At 50.0% G+C, this 18,729-nt stretch overlaps 2 protein-coding genes across 3 annotated transcripts in view; one reads left to right on the top strand and one right to left on the bottom strand.

Annotated features, from left to right (window-relative positions):
* The window catches only part of DET1 (DET1 partner of COP1 E3 ubiquitin ligase), a 38,626-nt gene extending 37,304 nt beyond the window's left edge, over window positions 1-1,322 (top strand). Inside the window, exon 6 of one of the 2 annotated variants that reach the window (XR_010839769.1) lies at window positions 479-1,322. The gene's annotated coding sequence lies outside the window, so the exon portion shown is untranslated. The remainder of the gene's footprint in view (window positions 1-478) is intronic. The other variant, XR_010839772.1, reaches the window with a different exon arrangement.
* A 7,731-nt stretch (window positions 1,323-9,053) lies between these two features.
* MRPS11 (mitochondrial ribosomal protein S11) lies at window positions 9,054-18,721 on the bottom strand. Its single transcript, XM_059056953.2, has 6 exons — window positions 18,352-18,721; window positions 18,091-18,219; window positions 12,897-12,995; window positions 11,546-11,675; window positions 10,230-10,295; window positions 9,054-9,455 (listed from the first exon to the last, which is right to left on the bottom strand). Exons 1-6 carry the CDS (start codon window positions 18,414-18,416, stop codon window positions 9,348-9,350), a joined length of 597 nt encoding a protein of 198 aa, XP_058912936.1. The 5' UTR covers window positions 18,417-18,721; the 3' UTR covers window positions 9,054-9,347.
* Window positions 18,722-18,729: the final 8 nt, after the last annotated feature.

The following is an 18,729-nucleotide window of genomic DNA, read 5'->3' as shown; positions in this document are numbered from 1 at the left end:
ATTAGCGTGCAGGCCTTTCCACTAGATTCTGAAGGTCCTCATAGATTTCAGGACCCTTTCCGAAGAGGGTTATAAAGTGCTTCTTTAGCTTTCCTTATCGAGTGCAGACAGATGGAGTTGAAGGCTCTGTTTGAGTTAAAGGAGAGGTCTGCTGTCGGGGTGCCTTCTGGAGGGTCCGAGGGAACACAGGGGTCTAAAAAGAGCTAGTTGGGACTTTCCTCGTGGTGCAGTGATTTAGACTTCGAGCTCCCAATGCAAGGGGCCTGGGTTTGATCCCTGGTCAGGGAACTAGATCCCACATGCATGCTGCAACTAAGACCCAGCACAACCAAATAAATAAGTAAATATAAAAAATTTAAAAAATAAAAAGAGCTAGCATTTCTCGGGCACCTGAGTCAGGCACTGTGTAAAATTCTTTATGTATGTTGACTTACTGACTCAGCTCACCTCTCTGAAATGCTTTGTCCCCATCTTATAGATAAGAATTCAGGCACAGAGAGACTAAGTAACTTGCCAAAGGTCACAAAGCTGGAGCCAGAATTCAAATGGACTTCAGAGTCTGCAGCTCAGCCCCCTGCACCCCCCGCATGTGGTAAGGGGCCCTGGGGAAGGGTGTGGGATAGTTGAGGGCAGATGGCATATCTGGGACTCACTGCTGGCAGCCGGCCTCATGGGAAGGGTGGAAAATCCCCATCCAAGCCACAGAACCAAGCCAGGGGGATGGGAGGGGTAGTGCTGTGAGTGATAAGGGCCGTCTTGAGGACACCTGAGCATCTCTGGCCAGGGAGGGCGGGTGGCAGATGGGCAGCCGTGGAGCCCAGCCCCGACCAGCTGTTGTTTGCAGAGGAGGGCAAGTGCGTGGTGACAGCTGGATTAGGTGTGCCCAGCAACCTCAGTGACCACTGGGTGGAGATGCTCAGTGGGCCCTTCTGGCTGCCCCTTCTAGCACCTCCGAGCCTGGGGAGCTTAGTGCTTGCTAATCTCTGTCCCCATGGCAGCAGGAGGTGACAGGGCCATTGCTAAGGCCGTGGAATCTTCCACCTCTGGATGGCCAGGGAGCTTTTCCAGAGGATCAGAGAACCTCCTCCCTTCTAGAAAGTGAGATCTAAAACTAAGATGATGGGCCCATTGTCTGTCTGTAACTGGTGAATGGTATCTCTCCTGTCCTACTCAGTCCCCCTCTTGTCCACGTCCTCTGTATCTGCTTTGATTTGGGGCTGCTGGTTTCATTGGTTTTGTCTGCCCTTCTGTCTGTTTCTTGCCTCATTTCAGAAAGGATTTGAAGCAGCTCTCAAAAATACATAGAAAGTAATAGGACAATGAAATATATATTTGTTTTGTTTTGTTTTTTGGGTTTTTTGGCGTTACGCGGGCCTCTGACTGTTGTGGCCTCTCCCGTTGCGAAGCACAGGCTCCGGACGCGCAGGCTCAGCGGCCATGGCTCACGGGCCTAGCCGCTCCGCGGCATGTGGGATCTTCCCGGACCGGGGCACGAACCCGTGTCCCCTGCATCGGCAGGCGGATTCTTAACCACTGCGCCACCAGGGAAGCCCCTGAAATATATATTTGAGTAGCTTGGGGCCAGAAGACTATATGGGTAAGCCACTGGAGGAGTGTATGGAATGCTGCGATTCCTTAGTGACCCCTTTCCAGAATATTTGTTCTGGAACCATTCCAATCTATCTCATACTTTAAAACTTAGAATGGTATTTTGGGAATATTTTCTTTTTCATATTACATAAGCAGTTGATTCATTCAATAAATATTTATTAAGTACCTATTTTAAAAAAAGAAGAAGAAAAACATCCCCACTGTTTTCATTTCTAAATTCTTTTGTCACATTTTGGGGACATCAGTATGGTGTCCTTTCAGAATCAGACACTGGCTAATGTTTTGAATTCTAGATAACACGCCAGAATCCACTCCTATATATAATTTTAGTTTTTCGTCTTGTTGGTAATCCAGAGTCTTCTCCGTATCATTTTGGACCATTTCTCCAGGAATGTTCTAGAAAACCATTTTTAAAAAATCACATTTTCTAATGCTGAGAATTAGAAAATTCATGTTGACAATCTCATGTTGACATGAGAATGTCAGCATTCTCATGGCATTATTTGGAACATGGCTGAGTTTGCAGCTCGGTATTGGCTTCCCTGCAGTATGGGCTAGTCAGGGCAGCCTGGGTGACTGATGTTGGAGATAAGGCCCTCACTGCTAAGCCACTGGCTTAGGCTCCTTCATTCGGTGAGATTTACAGGTGTTTACTGAGCACTTTCTTAGGCCCTGGGCACTGCAAATCCGCAAGTCCTTGCCTTCATGGAGTTCCATTCTAGCAGACAAGATAGAACATAAACTAGGAAACTGATAAACAAGTGACATCATCCGGTTTATGTTTTTAAAAGATCCCTCTGGTTGCTGCATGGAAAATGGGTTGTGCTCAGGGGAAGGGGTGGTAGGAAACAGGGAGGTCACTTAGGAGGCCAAGGAAACAGGCCAGACAAGACAGTAGACATGTGTAGCAGTAGACATGGTGAGAAGTGGTCAGACGGGGACATATTTTGGAGGTAGGGCCAGCTGGACCAGCTAATGAGTTCCCCATAGAGGTAAGACAAAGGAATCCAGGACGCATCCAAAGTTTTTTGGCCGGAACTGGGTGAGTGGTTTCATTAGCTACCTTATTTTAGACTGGGAGAGGGAAAGGCTTTCTGGGGAGGGGATGAGAATCAAGAGTTTTATTTTGGCCATACTAAGTCAAGATGTCATGTCAGTAAAGAGATCTGTAAACTTCTAGTGATCAGTCAGCACTTCAGTGAATCTGGACCGGGTGTGCCAGAGCAGAGGGATGGTCCCAAGAAACAGGCCGCCCAGTGCCGCACTGCCTGTGATCAGGGCAGCCCTGGACTCCCCTGGAACCCCCCGCCCCCGCCCAAGGCAGCTTGCTCTAGGCTTATACATTCATTCATGCATTTGACACATTCAACACATATTTATTGAGTGCTCTACTGGCTATTTTCCATTTGCCCCTCAAAAACACATGCTTTTGGTGTGATCTAAATGGACAACATGTTCTTTTCTGGTGTTCCATTTAGTGTTCTGCTTTTGAAGAAACATGAAAGCCAGCTGAGTGAATGGGTCTGTTTATAAAAGATAGTTAATAAGGCCCACGGAGCTGGGCTCCTATAATCCGGGGCTGGTGGGAGGACATGTGAACTTGGAACCCTTTTATCCTGCTCCTCGGGCCACCACCTCCATCTCCTCCCGATGCCGTCATGCCTCTGATTAGAGCCCTGCTCAGGATCCTTAGGGGAACCCCAAATTCCCTTGCAGGGCCTTCCCAGTCTGGCCTCAGCCCCTTGTCAGTCCTTTCCCTCAGCATTCCAAGCCTGACCCTGCCCCCACTCTGCCCATCCTGACCCCTGCATGGCTCAGGAGGGCTGTTTACAGAGCATGCCACCCAGCCTGGCCTTCCAGCAGTGGTTCCGCTGTTCCTCGCCCACCCGTGATGCCCTCACCCTGGCACTGGGGCAGAGGCCCAGCTTGGCAGCTGCGGCCCCCTGTGCCTTCCTTCCTTAGTCCACTTCTGGGATGAGCGCCTTGCCCCACTGTGCTGCTAAAGTGCTCGTCCGCTGAGGAACGGAAACCCTTGTCCAACCAGGAAGCACCACTGGCTTGTGCCTGGGGAGCAGGACAAATCCTTTAGTCACCAGGCATGGAGAAGGCAGGAGGCTGTGTCCCCATGGCCCACCGGGCTCTGTGCCCAGTAGGAGATGGCTCACTGATCCTGGAGGCCCTGAGTGTGTCTGACTCCTCTTTGCGCCTCCCAACCACCTGGCCCAGGCCCCGCTTATGCAGGTTGGTAAAGGGGCTTCTTCCTGCTGCCTTGGAACTTCCGCTAACGGCCCACCTGAGGAGCACAGGTGCTCAGTACTCTCACAAACTAAAGCTGTGCTCTTTAGCACGTCTGGGGTGGGAATACTGCAAAGGCACTACCTGGAACTTGTCAGAAATGCAGACTCTCAGGCCTCACCCAAGACCCACCGAATCAGAACCTGTATTTTAACAAGGGTCCCCAAGGATTTCACGTGCTCAGTCAAGGATGAGAAGGGCTGATAAAGAGAAGTGCTAGTCATATCCATGTGGGACTTAAAAGATGGCAAGCCGAATCCAACAATAGCCACCCCATCCAGGCGAGGAAAGAGATTCGGAATTCGAAAAGGTGTCCGGTGCCAGTCAGGTTCACAGTTGCAGGAAACAGAAACCACTTTGGCTGTTTTAGGTAGAAGAGGATATGTTACTGGAAATTCAGTGTTTACAACACTGTTGGAAGGGCCCAGAACATCCCTGCAGACCCTCTAGAGAGCTGCTGCCTCTGCCCTATCAGGAAGGCAGGGCTTCAGGAGTGATTGAGGGCGTGGGTGACCCCAGACCACTGCCTCTCTCTTTTTTTTTTTTTTTTTTTTTTTTTTGCGGTATGCGGGCCTCTCACTGTTGTGGCCTCTCCCGTTGCGGAGCACAGGCTCCGGACGCGCAGGCCCAGCGGCCATGGCTCACGGGCTCAGTTGCTCCGCGGCACGTGGGATCTTCCCGGACCAGGGCACGAACCCGTGTCTCCTGCATCGGCAGGCGGATTCTCAACCACTGCGCCACCAGGGAAGCCCCACTGCCTCTCTTTGACGCAGAGATGGGGACGCCGCCGCGGCCACTGCCGCCACTGCCTCTCCACACTGACGAAAAACCCAACATCTCCCCAGCCAAAGCAGCGGGGAGGCCATGGTCTCTGCCTTTCTTCTTCCTTCCAAATCTAGTGCAAGCACAATAAATTCGCAGGACTGCTTTATACAGCCAGGACTGCTTTCCCCTGCTTTGAAGTCAAGCGATGGGAGAAGAGCTTGCAGAGTTTGGGGCACCTACCAGAAGGGGAGGGTGGTGTCTCATGCCCTGGCTGGGGGCATACTGAGCTGCAGAAAACCAGAACCTGCTCCATGCCACCTCTAAGGCAGGGTTCAAGAGAGTTCTTGGGAGCAAAACATGGATGGTATCTCACAGGTAGTGGGGAGGGCATATACATGAAGACGGAGGGTGGTGCCTGCTTCCAGCTGGGAGAAGCCTGGAGCGGGGAGGCTGGCAGGACAAGGCAAAGGGGGATGGGGCAGCAGCTGGGTAGGCCATGCTGCTGGCGTTTGGTGGGGCAGGGATAAGTGGGGCGTCCCCAAGGTCCCTGTGGCTCAGTGGGGACTGTGCGCGGAGCTGGGCTTGAGCCAGCATTGCCGGTACCCCACTCACCTAACGGGGCTCAGGGCTCCCCGTAGCAGCACCCTGGGTGGGGTGTGCCACAGGGCCGGGAGCTGAGATGGGTGGGGAGGGGTCAGCCCAAGTGCATGTGCTTCTTGCTAAAGCGGTCACGTGCGGGTTCTCCGGGGAGCAGACTTGAGACACTTGTGTGGGGGTGTTTATTAGGCAGTGGCGCAGGCGCGGCCCTGTGGAAGGGAGGGGAGGAGGCGGGTGGCTACAGGGAAGCCGAGCTGTGCTGCGGACCTAACCGACCCGAAGGTGCCTGTCAGAGCTGGCCAGGCCCTGTGCCTGTGCCGCCGTCAGCCATCGGTGGACGTGTTGTTGGAAGGGTGACAGCTCTCTGTGACTGTCCCCGGGGGCGGACAGCAGCTGGGCAACAGGCCCTTCCTTCGGGGGGATGTCTGGGCAGCCATCTCCATGTCCACCACAGAAGGCCCAGGGCAGAGGTCTCTGCGTGGGTGCTGGGCTGGGGACTGGTTCCAGAGAACCCACCATGGGCTCACACGAGAGCCAGCCTGTCAAGACGAAGGTGTGATGGCTGGTGTTGGCCAAGAGAGCCCCACGGAGAGCAGGACGACTTTGCACTTCCCCCCTCATTCCATCCTCCCTCATCCCGTTCCTGGAGGAGTGAAGACGGGGTCTACAGAGGGGCGAGGGGAGGAGCTGTGAAAGGTCCGAGATCAGAGTTTTCTAATAGGTTGGACTGGACTTTTAGATCCCTGGAAGGGAGTTGAACTATCAAAATGGGACTTATTGTTAAAACTAAAAGAAGGCCATGGACTCTTCCTGAGATGGCGGTTCAGGGGTACAGAAAAGGAGCTCTGACATAGTTAATGCGAGGCAGAGATGGGAGAAAAATAAAGTTGTACCCTGATAGTCCAAATTCAGCCTGTTTGCTGAATTTGGCCATCACTGAGGGGCTGCACAGAGCTGGCGATGTCCTTGGTGGGGCACAGGAAGGGGGTGGGCCTGCACTCTTTGCTTATTGCATCCGAGAGGCTCTGAAGCCTGTGTGGTGACCCAGTTTTCTGCCTTGTCTGAGCGACATGTGCTCTGATTATAGGGGTGTGAGGGCCCTAAATGACTGCAAAGTACTTTTCAATCAGACAGAAAATAGGTAAGAAATGCATTTCCATTAATGCCCCAGTTATCCTGGTCCCAACAGGACAAAAACCTTTGCTATGCCGGCTCCCAGGGATGTGTCGTCAGGATCCCAACTGTCCTCTCCCAGAGGCAGCTTGCGCTCCGCTCGCACAGCTGAGGGGCTAGAGAGGGGTCCTAACGATGGCTGAGGCTCCCTTCAGAGGCCCGGGTGCAAGGTCCAGGAAGGGAGCCCTGGCGGTCCCTCAGAGGCAGGGCCACCGGCCCAGGGTGTCCGTGTGAAGTGGGAACTGCCGCAGCCCTACCAGTCCCCTTTGTTAGACACGGCCTGTGGCAGCTCTGGTGCTTCTCAGCCCACTGCAACCCAGAGAGCAATTTTGCCTCGTAAACCGCTCTTGAATGGGTCCTGCGCAGCAGCCCTGACTGTCTGTTCTCTGTCAGACTCTCATCTCCCATCTCATCTCCAGGGGAGAACCTGTTCCTTGCCTCTACCAGCTTCTGGTGGCTCTGGTAGGTCCTTGGCTTGTGGTTGCATCACTCATCTCTGCCGACGTGGTCACATGGTCTTCTCCTCTGTGCAGTTACATCTCCTGCTGTCTCCATTTCTTAAGGGTACATGTGATCTCATTTAGGGTCCACCCAGGTAATCCAGGATAATCTCCCCATTTTTATATCCTTAACTTGATCACATCTGCAAAGACCCCCGTTTCCAAATAAAGTGACACATACAGATTCCAGGGTTAGGATCTGTTATCTCTGGGGGCCGTTATTCAGCCTGCTACAGCTTCCCTTCCTCCCTCATATTATGTTCTAAACTGCTGGTAGTTTACGGCACAGACCCCGTAAACTACCCTGCCCTTTGTCCATGCATGCATCCTCTCTGCTGGAAACTACCTCCCCCACCCCTCACCCCCCGCATTTGCCTCCTAATGCTTACTCTTATTTTGACCTCAGGTCACCTCCAGCTCAGGTCACCTCCTCCAGGAAGTGTTCCTTGATACCTCTTCTCATCACACACACCCCTGTTCCGTGGTAGCACCTGCGGGATTACAATGGATTTTTTCTGAATTTGTCTCCCCCACCAGCCTCGAAGCTGCTGAGGGCAGCTACCAGGTTCTAGACATATTTTATCTGAGTACGGACAGATTTTTGAGGAAGGAGGGATGGAAGAAAGGCTCTTGAAGGATAGATTCTGGAATCATTTGGCTTTTAAATTAAATTTAATTTTTGGCTGCAAATTTGTAACAATCTGGCTTAATCTACAATTGAGTGGGTTTAAGGGAGTAGGAGGATGGGTGGTTGGCTCCATCAGAACCTTCTCTGATTAAAATCACAGGAAAGAAAGCTTTGGGAATAGTAATAATAATAATAATGGCAGCAAGATGGGCTTGCATCTGCATCCACCACCATTCTCAGCCAGAACCCCACAGACTGGAGCCCGAGGGAGCAGTGTGGGGAGAGCGCAGAGGCATCCTTCATGAACACCAGCTGTGTACAAGCGGGTACACAGCTGTCTGGGCGAATGCTCCTAGTGGTCCCGTGGAGGTGGAGTAGCTGAGCGTCAGACTGATGCCGAGCTGGGGTCCCAGCCTGGGCTGGGTGTCTCCAAAGCCCCGGCCCTCCCCACTGCAAGCAGGCAGGGGGAATGGACCCCTGGGGAGAGCACCTGGGGAGAAGAGCGGAAGGGCATTTCCACGGCATCTAGTCGGGCCTGTGCCGCAGCCCTGAGGGTCTCCCCCAGTGTGGGCTAGTACATCCAATCCCGGGCTGTCCTCCCAGCCACAAAGGAGCTGTGGGTTCCTGGGTGCCAGAGCTACAGCCCACTCAACCGCCTCTTGGTCCTGAGGGGGAAACTGAGGTCCATTTGGGGAAGGGGTGTGTGGCTGACAGCCTGCTGAGTCTGTGCTCAAGCTGGGTTGAGACAACAGCCAGGGACCCCTGTGACACCACACTGCCCCTCAGTTGACATTTCCTTTCCGTTCAAGGGGATTATGCAAATCCAAGGTGGTTAAGCTGCCACAGGGCACTATGGAAACGGGGCGCTGTGCTCTGTCTGCCCCCTCCTTCCAGCCAAGCAACAATGACACTGAGGCCAACTTTTCTGGCCAGACTTGTTAGGCTGAATCGCAGAGCATGTGTACACTTTAATTTGAACCCGGGCGGGCAGAGGGGAGAATACAGATTGATTACCAGAACAAATTTCAGAGCCAAGTCAGAAGTCCTCCCCCAAATACTGGGTCAGCTGCAGGGTGGGGGGGTATTACAGATCTGTGTGTGTCAAAATGTCTATTGAAAAAATGTGATCTGCCCACTTGAGATAATTTACATAGTGCCTGACTCTGCAGCTTCTACGCATTTCTTATAAACCCGTTTTTTATTTTATTTTAATTGATTCATTAAATAACCTGAATAAAAAACAACATGGACAACTGACCCTTGAACAACACAGGCTTGATTTGCGAGGGTCCACTTCTATGTGGATTTTTTTCACTAAATCCGTTCAGTACTACGACACCCAAGGTTGCCTGGTACTGAGCGGCCCACATTTACATCTTAATCCTTCCATTGAGGGTCTCACCTCAATTCACAATCTCGTTTTCAGGAGGATGTGGGGGGTTACTGTTTGCAAAGCTGGAAGCAAAAAACCCCACAAATTACTATAGATGGTGGAGATACTTTTATTTTTTCAGAGCAGCTGCAGCATTTACTGGTTGGAGTCTGGGCCACAGCTGCCCCTGTAGCTCCCTTCCTGTCCAAGAGAGGCACTTCTGGGCATACTGGTCTCCAGTCGAAGGAACAAGCAAAGGCCATCCCATAAGGAGGCAGAGCTCTCCCTTACTGCCTGAAGGGTGTCTAACAAGCCCTCCCTGGAGAGAGCTCTGACAGTGTGCTTTCCATGATGTCCAGCTGGAGGCAGGACTTGAGGTCAGGTTCAGGTGCAGGCTTCCTGCCCATCACAGCCTCCGAGCCTTCCTGGGGCGGCAGCCGTTGTGCGGGATGGGGGTGTTGTCTGTGACTGAGATCACTTCCAGGCCCCCCATGGTCAGTCCCTTGATGGCAGTCTGGAAGGAGAAGGAATAGCAGGATGGCATGGTCCCAGAAACGATGCCCCAGTGTGTCCAGACAGGGCTCGGAGAGGAACTGGTCAAGGGGGGTGGGGGTGGGGGGTGGGCGCGGCATAGGGATGAGAAAGCTGACTGGCTCTGATATCTACAGTCCCAACGTGATGCTCTCACAGAGCTCTCACTACCAACCCCTTCACCAAGCCCTCAACGCCACCCATATCTTCAATCCCACCTGCCACGTCCCACCTTGCACTTTACAGTCTAAGAACAAAGACTGCTGTAAATCTCAACACATCTTAAGCATTATGCTTTTGTAGTTTCCTCTGCCTGGAATGATCCCCTCACCCCCAATCCCATACACATACCTGGTTAGGCCATCGTCATTCTCAAAAAATCAGTAGAGATGTCACCTCTTTGGGGACACTTTCCTGATCACACCCAACAGGCTCCCAGCACCCTGGGCACAAGCTTTATCACTGCAATCACTAGTCTGTACTGAGGGACCCATTTGTGACAGTCCCCCAGGGGCCACCTTTCTGTTCCCAGTGCCTGGCACACAGCAGGCACTCTGTAAGTGTCTGATGAATTGAAACTAAGTGATCAGGGCTTGCTTTGAGAAGCTTAGTAGATTAGAGGCAGTGGAAAGAAACTTCAAGCCGTTAGGGGAATCCACTACAGGGTACACTCTCCCTCCTCTGCTCTCACCCGTTTCTCTCACTAACTGAAGAAGCAAACACACATGCTGGGCTGTGAAGAAGCGAGGTCACTTACCAAGCGCCCTGGCCCCAGGCCTTTCACCACAACTCGGACGTGGGTCACACCCTTCCCCATAGCTTTCTGGAGAGGAGCAGCAAGTGGTTAGTGCCCTGAGAGAGAAGTGCGACATCCAAACCCCTTGCTACTGCCACCTGGAGCAACAGGGCTATGAGCTCCATGGAACAAGCACCCACACATGTAAACAGGCAGAAGACAGGGAAGGAAGCCAAGGTGCAGGGCAGACACCAGCAGTCAGCTGGGATCTCTTTCCGCCCGGAACAGCACTGCCACCTAGTGGAGACTTCTAAATATCGCTCAGATTTTTCCCAGGTGGATAAATGCAGAATTTCAGACCATAAGGTGCCCTGGACTCCAAGGCTAAGCCTCAGTACCCTCTTAGAAAGTGTTATCTTATCATTTTAATCTTTAGTTATAGTTAAAATTTTCTTTCTTGTTTATAAAGGCAGTTTATTGCAGAAAGTCTGGAAAACACACAGGTCACTCAACCCACCATGCAGAAGCCACCATTAACACTGACATATTTCTTTTTTAAGTGTATAAACCTGCCCATTGGTGGCCATTTAGTGTGTTTTGATGATCGCTGATACATAGCAATCAGTATTTTGGGGCATGGAGCTTTGTCTGAAGGTCAAGGTTTTCCTTCCAGAGATATTCCCGGTTTGGCAGTGTGAACCTTTGTGTGGCCTGTGTTGTAGCAGACAGTGCCCAGGCTCTGGCCCAGACCTGGCAGGGTCAGTTCAGAGAACTGGAATGGCTGCATGGCTCTGAGCAAGCCACACACTCTGAATCCCAAATGACTCTTAAAAATGTGGGCGATGCCGAGGGTCTTCTGAGGATTCAAGATAATGAACGTAAAGTGTCTGGCGTATAGTAGATACTGAATAAATACACCAACTGCAGCTCACTGCCACACTGCTTCTAGAAAGGTCCGCAACAGTTCACACTCCCTCTGGTACTGCAGGAGAGTCCTCACATGCCACACCTTCTCCAGATGGACTATTACCACAACCACACTCCACCCACCGCACTGGTCTTTAAATCCAGGAGGCTTTGGTGAGCCTTCAGCACTTGGCTCCTGCCTCTTCTAGAATGAACCAAGTGTTTCACTTCTACTGAACCTGAGAGAAGGTGAAAAGAGAAGCCTTTTCACACACACCTCTTCAAACCACCCCTATGTTAGGGTAGCCAACAAGAGCTGGCCAATACGCTTGCTTCTGAAGAGCTGCCTCAAGGACAATTTTCCTGCCAGTGATCAGCCATGCAAAAAGTGGAGCCCAGCACAGAGGGAGCCGGAAGGAACACACACTTACCACCGCGGCAGCTATGCCTGCTGTTTGCGCTGCAATGCCCGTGCCCTTCTTGGCATTCTGAAACCCCTCCGTGCCACAGGAAGCGCGGGCAAGGGGCTGGTGAGCGGCAGAGACTACCTGGATCTGTGTGCTGGGAAAGGAGGTGTATAGAATATAATCTTAGACCCATCATTTCATCTGTAAATATTTCAGTATATATCTCTAAAAGATAAGGACTCTTTAACAAGTTAAATTAAAATTAAGAATAACTTCAAGAAATCCTTAGACATGCTTTCCATTTCCCTCTTGATCACTGCCCAGTCTCCTGGTCTGAAGAGCTCCCTGAGAACTCACCACAGAGGGAAGTGGAGAGTGGTTATGGGGAGACCTGCTGGAGCTGGCCCTGGGCTCAGGCCACCTGCTGTTGCCCTGGCTATGGCTGCCATTTCCCTACCAGGGCTTCTTGGGTTTTCTACACTGAACAGAGTAGAAGTAGACAAGAGAATGGCTTGTCCCTGAGACAACCTCAATAGAGATCTACAGAGTGGGACACAGACCCTTAAAAAAGCAAACGAACAGAGAGCTTACCTATGTCCTTAGCAACCTGAGAAGAGAGGAAAATCCAGGGGCTCTCATTCTGAGCTTACCAGATGAAAGCTGGAATGCATCCTATGGCACCTCGCCTGTGCCCACCCTCTAGCCCTGACTACCAACAGTCTCTTGCATCGTTCTCTAAATTGCTTCATAGGCGACTGTTGACCAAACACCAATCCCATCTCCAAGTGGGGGCTGGTGTGCAAAGATGTTACTGATGTCAGCAAGGTTTCTGTTGCCAACACACAGTTGGGAACTTACCCAGAACTGTCTGAAAGCCATACAGAATGCTAGTCTTCCAACCTTGTGCAGCCCTACAAAGGCAGAGGTTGGTACACGGTGGCCCAAAGCGAGTACTTTAAAGCAACCCTTATTTGGAGGTTTCCATTTGCTTAGTTAGTAAATGATATATTCTGAGATAATCTCTCCCATTTATTAATCACCCATTCCCAGTACTAACACTTAACAAATACTTTCACAGAGGGACTTTCTGGCCCTAAATATACTCTTCTCCAACTCTTGAGCAGAACCAGGAAATACAATTCCCAAGGACAGCAATGAAATCTTATGAACATGATATGCCTAACCTAGTTCACATTTTCATGAAATCTGAATAAACTATGTAAAGAGAGAGGTGGTCTCCCCAAACCAGGAGGGAGCCCGGGGGAACCTCTGCATCAGCATCTGTGTGCAGAACGTGGCAGCCTGACTTGCCCACCCCCTCTGAAGGGGAAAGAAGCCCACTCTAGCCCTACCAGGTGCTCCCTTCCCTGCTTACTTGTTGTATGATGCTTTGATGTGTGCGATTGGGATCTCCTCAAATTTCTTTCCTGCCCACCTCAGAGAGCTCTCTTGTCCTGGAATTGGAGGGTAAATGCTGCAATTAGAAGAAAAATTTTAGGTAAAGTTGTCCTGATTTTTTTTAATTAAAAAAAAATTACAAGGTTTAAAAAAAGCCAACAGTACAGACAAACTCATAATAAAAACCAGCAGCTCTCTGCCTCAACCTGCTCCTGAGGTCATTGCCCCCAACCCTTCTGGCACTGCTGCCACATCTGTGAACACGGTGCTTCAGCAGCCATTTCCTGAGTTGTTGACTCTAGACACAGCTAGAGACTTTCTGCTGGGAGGAAAGAGAATTTAACCCATGCTCCCCATCTTCCCCTGTCCCTTCTAGTGTAATCAGATCACTCTCCAGTCCTCTATAAGCTACTCTTTCTGCATTAAAAAAAATAAAGTCGAACCTCTATTTCTTGTTTTATCAACCACAGATATCTTGACTATATTATTGTTCGTTTGTACAAACAATATGATTTTTCATATCATATTGATAAGACAAAATTATCTTAATAAAAAAGACAAAATTATCTTAATAATACTTATAAAAATCATTATTATTAAAAAAAATTCCTGGGCTTCCCTGGTGGCGCAGTGGTTGAGAATCCGCCTGCCGATGCAGGAGACACGGGTTCGTGCCCTGGTCCGGGAAGATCCCACATGCCGCGGAGCAACTAAGCCCGTGAGCCATGGCCGCTGAGCCTGTGCGTCCGGAGCCTGTGCTCCGCAACGGGAGAGGCCACAACAGTGAGAGGCCCGCATACCGCAAAAAGAAAAATAAATAAATAAATAAATAAAATTCCTGGAATAGAGGTCAGCAAACTTTTTCTGTAGAGGGCCAGATAGTAAATATTTTAAGTAAACTTTGCTGGCTGTAATGTTTCTGTTGAAACTACTCAACTTTGCCACTGTGGTACAAAAACAGCTACAGACAACAGTAAGTTAATAGGTGTGACTACTGTCCAGTAAAAAATAGGAAACTGGCCAGATCTGGGTAGGGGCCAACTTGCCAACCCCTATCCTAGACCAGCAGTTGTCCATGCTGGCTGAACAACAGGATCACATGATTCTGATGCTTACACTCCACCCCAGACTTCTGGACGGGGCCTGAGAATCCATTTCTGAAGTAGCCCAAGTGAGTCAGAATGTGAACTCAGGGTTTAGCACACTGGCCTAGACATCATGTTGAGTTCAAGACCCCTCTCTATCTCATTCCGATCTGTCCTCTGGCTGTCTCTCGGTCAGGACTCTTCATTTTCAGATGGAGAAACTGAGTACAAATAGGGGAACAGGGTTAACAAGGGAAGCCAGGACTTGGGTTGAGGGGTTCTACCTTGGTTCAGAGCTCTGCTCACCACCTGCGCTTTTTTTTATTCTAGACTTGAGCAAACCTGCTGCTGCACCCCGCCTACATGTACAGATCAGTTCAGTGTTTGTAACCCCTCAGCCACCTGAACTACAATGGGTTCTGATTTAGAGAATACACTATTAGCTGAGCATTATCCTCCTGACTGGCTTTCCTAGAGAGATTTTAAAAAAACAAAACAGTAACACAGTGGTACTCAAAAGTTACAAGTGTATTCTTTCCTGCTTGGCCTGATCTTAGAGATGATTTAGCATCTCAGCAGGTTGCCAGCTTATCAGCCTACACTGAGGTGGAATGTGGACGAGGCTCTGAGATTACATTAATATTTAAAACATTATCATTTCCCCATTGATAACTTCCCCTATTGACTTGTGGGTCAAAAACTTAAGCCTTCTAAAGTCTGAACATACCAGCATAATGCCTTTTATATAGGGCAAGATTTTTGAACTAGGAAGGATTTGGAGCTTGAACCATTTAACTGAAGGCGAAGACAAGATCAAGCTTTTAAGCCTCCCACGTCCAATGTACAAACGAACAAGTGGTTCACCCCAAGGCAGCCCAGAAACAGGAAAGACAAAACTTGCTGGCGCTGGTCTGCTGCCTCTTCATACCCATCCTCAAACCAGGCCCCCACACACGGCATCTCTTGCAAATGGCTGACGAGGACTGAAAATAGCCTGCACAGCTGGGTAGAGAAAAATACACAGTAGTGCAGTAGTACCTACTGTCTCTCTCTCTCTCTCCCTCTCTCTCTCTCTCTCTCTCTCTCTCACAGTTTCTTGACCTCAGTAATACTGACATTTTTGCCAAGAGAATTCTCTGAAGGGGGGCTGTCCTGCACACTGTGGGGTGTTTAGCAACATCCCTGGCCTCTACCCAACTAGACATTGTCCCTCAAGTTGTGACAACCAAAAATGTCTTCAAACATCGCTAAAAGTCCCCTTGGAGGCACAGCCGCCCCAGGCTGAGAACTGCTGCTTTACTTTAATGACTTCTAACATCCAGTGGGCCCTCATTGCTGGCAATCATACAGCGCACCTACAGTTCAATTACCCTTTCACTGTCCTGGATGACTATTTTGTACCTTCTTTTGTCCCCTCAGACCTCCAACTCCTTCCTGCTTCCTCACTGCCCACTGATGACCTTCACAGAGAAATAGAAGCAATCAGAAGTCCTTCCAGCTCCCACTACCAAACATCTGTGCCCACAATCTCTGCCTTCTCTCCTGTTATGATGCTCCACTTGTGTGTTAGGCCCTCAAGGACAGCAGTCCGGCATCCTCATTCTTTCCCCTCTCTACTGCATCATTCCCATCAGCAAAACATGTGGTCACTTCCCCAACCTAGAAACAAACAAAAACCTCTTGATCCTAAAGCCTCCTTTAGCACCTGCCCATTTCTATACTCCCGCTCAAAGAAATGACCATACCTGCTGTTTCTTCCTGTCTTCTATTCTCCTTGAACCCTTCCTGTCTTCTATTCTCCTTGAACCCATGCCACTCAGACCTTAGCCCCTCATACCTCCACCAAAAATGCTCTAGTCAAGGTCACCAACCAACTCGCAATGTTAAGTCCAATGAGCAATTCTGTCATCAGTCTATGGACCTATCATATCAGTAGCATTTGATATAGCTAATCTCTCTGCCCTTGAACCACATTAAAAAACAAAACAAAACCCTCCAGGTTTTCTTAGTACTTCTTTGGAGGTTTCTTCTTTCTATTTGCTGATTTTTCCTCATCTCCCAAATCTCTAAATGCCAGAGGCTCCAGGGTTCTGTCCTTGGACCTCTTCTTCTCTTTGTTTACCCTTTCTCTCTTGATGATCTTGTATCTTATGGTTTTAAATATCATCTAGGGACTTCCCTGGTGGTCCAGTGGTTAGGACTCGGTGCTCTCACTGCCAGGGGGCCCTGGGTTTGATCCCTGGTCGGGGAACTAAAATCCCATAAGCCTCGTGGCAAAAAAACCCCTAAACAAACAAAAAATCATCTATATGATGAGTCTTCCAAATGTATACTTCTAGCCCAGATCTGTCCCCTGAACTCTATTTCTAATAGTCAATATTGTATCTCCACTTGGATGTTAATGAAGCATCTCAAACTTAACCACCCAAATCCAAGCTCCTGCAGTCTCCCCCGTCTTAATGACAACTCTACCTTTCCAGTTGCTTAGGCCAAAAATTTTAGAGTGCTCCTTCAGTCCTCTCCTTTTCTCACATCTTACATTAACAAATCCTGTTGGTCATCTTCTTATGTATCAGTCTGACCATTTATACTACCTCCACAGCTGCTACTCTGGTCCAGGCCAGCATCATTTCTCACCTAGATTACTTCAGTAGTTTTTTGGCTGCTTAGGAGACTTCTCCCATCTTCCATCCTCGCTTCCCTAAAGTTCAATATCAACACAGCGGCCAAAGGGACCCTTTAAGATGTAAGCAGGATCATGTCAATCCTCTGTTCAGAATTCTCCAGTGACTTCCCACTTCACTCAGAGAATAAGCTGAAGTCCTCACGACGGCCCACAAGGCCGACAGGATGCAGCCCTGCGTGCCTGCTGCACCCCTTTGCCCTCTTGCCCCCACCTCCTGTTTTTACTCATCACTCCACGTTGGCCTTCTTGCTGCTGCTCTCAAACACTAGACACGCTCCTACAGTCTGTCGTATTTGTTTTTCTTATTTTCTATATATTGTCCTCTATCCACTTGAATTTAAGTTCTGCGGGGGCAGAGACTTTTGTGTGTTTGGTCACCGATGCACCCCCAACACGTTGAACAGTGCCTGACATTGCTGAGTGACAGAATCTTGGCCTAAATTTATTCGGCAGCTCCCCACTGCCTACAGTGGGGACTGTGTAAAAGCCCCAGTGTTACAGATAAGACCCTCAGCATTCGGATTCCTTCTCACCCTGCTGGCCTCATCTGCCATCACACATACACTTGAATACACTGCGTTTTTTCACAGTGCATGCCTTACACAGACTGTTAGTTTGCCTAAAATGACCTTTCATCTTTTCCAGCTGAACTCCCATTCAATTCAGTTCTTAGCTTCACATTATTTTCTTGGCACTCTTGCCTGATTTCCTCCGGAGTCAGACACTCACTCTTTCATACTTCAAAACAACCATCTCTTACCTCCAATATACCACTGGTCAGATTATGGTGAAAACATTTGTATGTCTGTCTTCCCTGGTAGACTGTGAACTACTTGTGGGGAGGAATGATCTTCTGCATTTGTATCCCCAGCACCTAGCACGGTGCCTGGCACCAAGCAGGTTCTTAGAAAAGGTTTGTTAAATACAGTGAAGTACAAGTAGCACAAAGAGGCAGTGGCACTGTGGAAAGCAAGTTGCCAGTCTCTGGGGCTGAGCACAGAAACCACCCTGGACCTTAGACCAACTCAAAAAAGTGTATAACATACACCCTAGTGTAGCCACCCATCCCCGCCCCCTTTTGTGTCCGAGACCCAGGGAAGGTTGTTAGTCTGACGTGATCCCAGAGGGAAACAAAGGTGATATTTACTATACAACTTCGACGTTCACTCATTCATTCATCAAATGTTCATGAGCATTCATTTTGTGCCAAAGCTCATCTCATTTGATCCTTACAACCTCTTCCGGCGTTATTTCCACTTTCAGACGAAAAAGCTGAGGCTCAAAGATTAATCTGCATAAGGTCCCGCAGATGGCAAGTGACAAGAGTTGGGAATTCACTGGTTCTCTGACTCTGGAGGGTGGTGCCAGTCTCCCGAGGGCTGGACCTAAGTGGCCCTCACCTGAAGCTGCTGCGGCTCGAAGCCGGCGCCGGAGCCTTCGTCTTCTCAACTTCCGGCTTGGCCGCTGCGTCTTGCATCTGCTGGGCGCTAGTGTGGATGGTGGGGGCCGGCACTCCGGCCACGGCAACCCTGTGGAGAAGGAAAGCTCGGTGAGGTCCAGGCCTAACCGAGTCCTAACTGGAGTCCAGGTGTCTCGTGGGACACGGGCAGGAGCGAATTCCCGCGGCTGGCCGTAGGCTCGGAGGGGACAATCATTCTTACCTGGTCGTCGGTGGCCAAGCCCATAACCGCAAGAGCCAAGACCCCGCGTTTCTTACAACCTTCATGACTTGAATTGACCCCAGTCAGCTCCCGTCCGCGGCGACCGCGGAGCTTGGCGGGGCTGGAGCGGAGCCAGCACCACGAGCGCTTGTGGGGGAGGGTGCAGAGGAAAAGTCACCTGATTCCTTTTTATAACGTACAATTAAAGATTTCTCTTCCAATTTAAATGCTCTATAATAACTATCGTTGATAGTGGCAACTGGGAATCCTCCCCCCTTTCCCTAGTTTTCGAACATGAGATCTTCGTTCACCCCTCCATATTGGAATGGTTCGTTCTACTAGTTCCGGGGACCATAGCTCTTCCCGTCATGCTGTGCC

This window comes from Kogia breviceps, chromosome 3 (genome assembly GCF_026419965.1).
Source record: "Kogia breviceps isolate mKogBre1 chromosome 3, mKogBre1 haplotype 1, whole genome shotgun sequence".
Taxonomy (NCBI): domain Eukaryota; kingdom Metazoa; phylum Chordata; class Mammalia; order Artiodactyla; family Physeteridae; genus Kogia; species Kogia breviceps.
The sequence above is the reverse complement of the archived record's forward strand: the minus strand, read 5'-3'. Positions and strand labels throughout refer to the sequence as shown.